The sequence below is a fragment of the Dasypus novemcinctus genome, chromosome 10 (genome assembly GCF_030445035.2).
Source record: "Dasypus novemcinctus isolate mDasNov1 chromosome 10, mDasNov1.1.hap2, whole genome shotgun sequence".
Lineage (NCBI taxonomy): Eukaryota > Metazoa > Chordata > Mammalia > Cingulata > Dasypodidae > Dasypus > Dasypus novemcinctus.
Genome location: NC_080682.1, coordinates 20087002 through 20091766, shown reverse-complemented (window position 1 = coordinate 20091766; position 4765 = coordinate 20087002). Strand labels below are relative to the sequence as shown.

General features: G+C 40.9%; 1 protein-coding gene across 1 annotated transcript; it reads right to left on the bottom strand.

Moving 5' to 3' along the window:
• Positions 1 to 1176: 1176 nt before the first annotated feature.
• LOC101435402 (olfactory receptor 5B12-like) lies at positions 1177 to 2121 on the bottom strand. Its single transcript, XM_004471090.2, has one exon. It carries the CDS (start codon positions 2116 to 2118, stop codon positions 1177 to 1179), a length of 942 nt encoding a protein of 313 aa, XP_004471147.1. The 5' UTR covers positions 2119 to 2121.
• Positions 2122 to 4765: the final 2644 nt, after the last annotated feature.

Below are 4765 nucleotides of genomic sequence, written 5' to 3'. Positions count from 1 at the left end.
CTTGTTAAAATATAAATTGTTGGACTCTACTCTTTTTTTTTTCCAAATTCTACTCAATGTATTCATTTTAAAAAATATATATTACATTAAAAAAATACGAGGTCTCCATTCACCCCCACTGCCCCCACCCCACACTCCCCCCACAGTAACACTCTCCCCCATCATCATGACACATCCATTACATCTGGTGAGTACATCTCTGGGCATTGCTGCACCCAATGTCCTGTGGTCCACTGGACTCTACTCTTAACTTTAGAAGTAAAGTTTCTACTTCTAAAGTTTCTGATTTAGGAGTTTGGGGATGGGTCCCACAATTTTCATTTCTAACAAATCCCAGGTGATGCTTATGTTGCTGGTCTGGTTACAATGCTTTGTGCACCACTGCTCTAGGAAAATACCTCTCAAAGTATGATCTGCATATCATCCATATCTGAAATATAGAGAAAGTTTGCTAACGATGTGGGCAGTCCTCCTTAACAACATTATCTTCTCTGAGCTCTTTCTATTAAAACTCAGGTAATAGATGTGGATATATTTTCAGATCAATCTCTTGCCCTCTGAACTCTGTTTTTGCTCTTTGAAATTCATGAACAAAAGAGATTTAGATTGTATGCTATGCCTCATCCAAACTCACCATTGGAACTCTTGCTGTCTAAGCTCAGGATCCCGGTAGCTGTGGATAATGAGGGATAATTTTACAGACTTCTGGGTTCTACCACAGATATACTAAGTCACATTATCAGGGATTCTATGCTGGGACTCTGCATTTCAACAATTTCCCAGGGTTACTCTTAGGATCACTAACATCTGAGAACCACTGTCCCATGCTACATACAATAATCGTAGCATCTTTTGTATTTTTTGAATTGCAAAGGTAACTCTGGAATCATATACTTATTAGGTTCACCTGTAGAGCACTTTAGAACAGGGTGCAGGGTGGGATCTTACATGATACAGGATTATAATCCTGTTTTACGGTATAAGTAACATCTTGTTCCTGGAAAAAAGACAGACAAAATTTCCTCCCACACAGTCATTTTCCCACAGCATGACTAGAACAGACCTCATATGGGAAGGAAATTCCTCAGAGAATTTAAAGAAGGAATTAAACTTCAGAATTATTCTTAGACATTAGAGGTCCAGAAGAAGTTTTGCATTGTTATATGCTATTTCTAACTAATAGTTAAAGTCCAATGAATACTTTACTTTTTCAACAACTTTCATGAATGCACTCCTGACCTCCTTGTTTCTCAAGCTATAGACCAGAGGTTTCAGCATGGGGATTACCATGGTGTAAAACACAGATACTATTTTGCCTGTGTCCATGGAATGACTTGGGCTAGATTGTAAGTACATGAAGGTTATTGTCCCATAGAAGATGGAAACAATTGTGAGGTAGGCAGCACAAGTAGAGAAGGCCTTCCATCCCTCAGCTGAGTGCATCCTCAGGATAGCAATAAAAATGAACAGGCAAGAGTTCAAGTTACCAGAGTGAGTGAAAAAGACGTTGAATGCTGCCAAAGTGAAACGCACAATCTCGTTTGGGTAGATATCAGAACAAGAGACAATCAGCAGAGGGGAAATATTACAGAAAAAGTGATTGATCACATTGGAATGGCAGAAGGATAGCTGGAAAGTGAAGGCAACATGGAGGGATGATTGCAAGAGTCCACAAATGTAGGAACCAGTGACCAGTATTGCACACACCATACTTGTCACAATAGTGGTGTAATGCAGGGGTTTACACACTGCTCCATTGTGGTCAAAGGCCATGGAGGCCAAAAGGAAACTTTCAGTAGAGGCAAAGGCTGCAAAGAAGAACATCTGGGCAGCACATGCATTGTAGGAGATGATCTTGTCTCCCATGAGAAACCCTACCATCACCTTGTGAGTGATAGCTGAGGTATAAACACAATCCACCAGGGAGAGATTAGGGAGGAAAAAGTACATGGGAATGCAGAGATAAGAGTCTAAAAGAATCAACACAATCATCCCAAGGTTCCCAACCAGAGTGATGAAGTAAATGAGAGTGAAGATTAGAAATAAAGGGACCTGAAGCTCTTCAGCATCTGTTAACCCCACAAAAATGAATTCAGCCACCTCTGAAAAGTTCTCCATCAAAGTCACCAGAGATTCACCATGTGAGGAATCTATGATAAGATGATAAAACACAACATAATGCTATCTAAACACTATGATCTGAAGGAGAGTGTGGCTGGGGTCTTTTGCTCACATGTATCAGCTTCCTCTCCAGGCCAAGAGTCTGTGTGGAAGAAGTTGGATCAAATGCTAGAAAGGTAAAGAATAAGTGAGGTAATTCTTTTGGAAGTGGTATAGAGGGCACTAGAATGTTTCTGCTGACTCTGGGTCCAGTTCATGCAAAATGCTTAGAATGTCAATTATACTGAAAGTAATTATTACTGCCAAAACTACTATTATTATTATACCAAACAAAGGGAACATCATGGATAAAGGCAGACGTTATAAACATAGTGGTAAAAATAGTAAACTGTAAGCAGACAGGTAACAATAAAAATGCAAAGCCAAATCTCAATTAGGTAGTGATGTGCAAGAGTAATTAATGGAAGTAAAAGGAAGGATTGAATGAAAAAGGAAGAATTAGAGGGAAAAAAAAGTCAGATTATATATGTAAAGCAACCATTTATAAGAGTTCAAAGTTAGTATTTACACCAAGCATAATATGCAGGTATACTTTTTTCAATTGTACAGATAAGTGTCACTCACTGATTAGCAGTTTGGATGGGATTTGGCCTTAGGGATGTAACTGCCATTCTTTGGTACCTGTAAAATACTCAGTTAATATAATACCCACTGAACCTACTTTGCAGTCCTCTAAAGATGAAATTAAATGATAGATAAGCCTTTCTAACACAAAGCCTGGCACACAGAATGCATTTAAAATTACTTCCTTTCTTCTTGCTCTTCTTCTAGTTGGCTTTGCACATATGCCAAATCTGTACCATGATCTGGTATTACAAAATGAATAAGATTTATGAATTTTTAAAGGGGTGGAGACAACCAGTTCTACAAATTATGCCCCCAAAGTGATACAGGCTATAATAAAAGTAACTGCAAAGTCTTAGGAAATCATCATGAAAATGTCCAAAATATACCAGAACACCCAACTGGTCATGACATTACTACTTTTCCAACTGGCTTATCACTTGCTAGATGTCTATGCTTGTTAGAGTTGTCATATTGGGCTCGAACACATAAATATGTTTGTGTATCAATATCAGCTGGGAATAGGATGGACATTGACCTGTTCTTAACTCACAAGATGAAATGATTTCCTCATCTCCCTGAAAGCCCGCTACCATGTGATATGATAGTGAATAAGAAAGTTCTTTGAAAAACATGAAAATATATTTTTTTCAGATAATTTGAGTCATTACTTCCCATGGTCTATTTTACCTCTTCATGTTTACTGCAGGATATTCACCCAGTAAAATTGGATGTCTAAACTTTGATATTTCTAAATGTCTCATAATTTAGATCTTCAAATAGATGTTGAAGATGAAATTCAAAGGGAGCCACAGTATTTGCATTGCTGCACCAATAGCACTTTCTAAATAAAGAAAATTTGGAAGCACTATCTCCATGCCTTTGAATTAAACCTTTCTCATCCCAGCCACTTACATGAGGATTTGGAAATGTAATGGAGAGCTGGATAATGAAGAGCACTATAGTAAAGAGGAAAGAGCAGTGGACTGGCCATGAGGGAAATACTAGCTAAGAGAGGCCCTTGGGCTACTCACTCAACCTTCATTTACTCACTGGTAAAATAAAACAGTTGAATCTTCTACAGCCTCTTCCACTTCTAGCCAGCTTAATAATTACATTTATCCTAGGAACAAACAAATGAGGGTAGAAAGGAGGGACACAGAAAACATTCATGCCCATTTGTTGACCAGAAGTCTGCACTGAGGAAAGCAGCATGCGGGAGTAACATCTTTCCTAGCTCTGGAGCTTTATGTGGTGGCACAGAGTCTGGGCTGTGCTATTGCAGACATCATGGCAGAGACAGCAAACTTTTCACACACAAGTCTCAGGGGAAACACTTGGTGTCAAGTGAGGGGATGTCTCAGGAGCTTCTGATCCCTGGTTGGCTCGCCTAATCTGACCCCTACTGGAGATATCTGAAAATACACTGCTTGCATTTTGGTTAAGAGCGTTTATAAAAACGTGGGGAATGAGAAAAAGAGGTATAATAGGGGAGGAGGCAACATGGCATCTGAGTGAGTGCACCTTACGGTCTCTCCTGCAAAGAAGCGGTGGAGTGGGGGAGGAGTCTTGCCAGAGCAGACTGTCTTGGGGGATTACAGGGCAGAGGGTGTATGGATGGATGTCAATTTGGAGAGACAGTGATGGAGGTGGTGCTTGCTAAAGGTAGAATTGCAGCTTACAAGTACAGAGGTCGGAAGCTATGGGCGGGTGGGACCCTTCCCCTAGGGGCTGGCGGCCGTGGTGTTCCCTGAGATCTGTCGATTGTGTGGCAGCGTTTCTGGGCCCCGTGGTCCCTGGGTGAGTGGTCCCCAGGTCCGTGTCCCCACAGCCCCTGTAGCCTGTGTTCCACAGACCTATATAACCTGGGACTGCAGTGTCCCAGACTTCCCTTTCCCAAGTCCATCGCTCCCAGAGGTCTGGGATTGCCCTAGTCCTCTGAGTTTGGACTGATACCATGGGTGGTAGAGATTAGGTAGGGGGTGCAGCAGGGTTCCTGGCTAATATGGGTTCGATATTC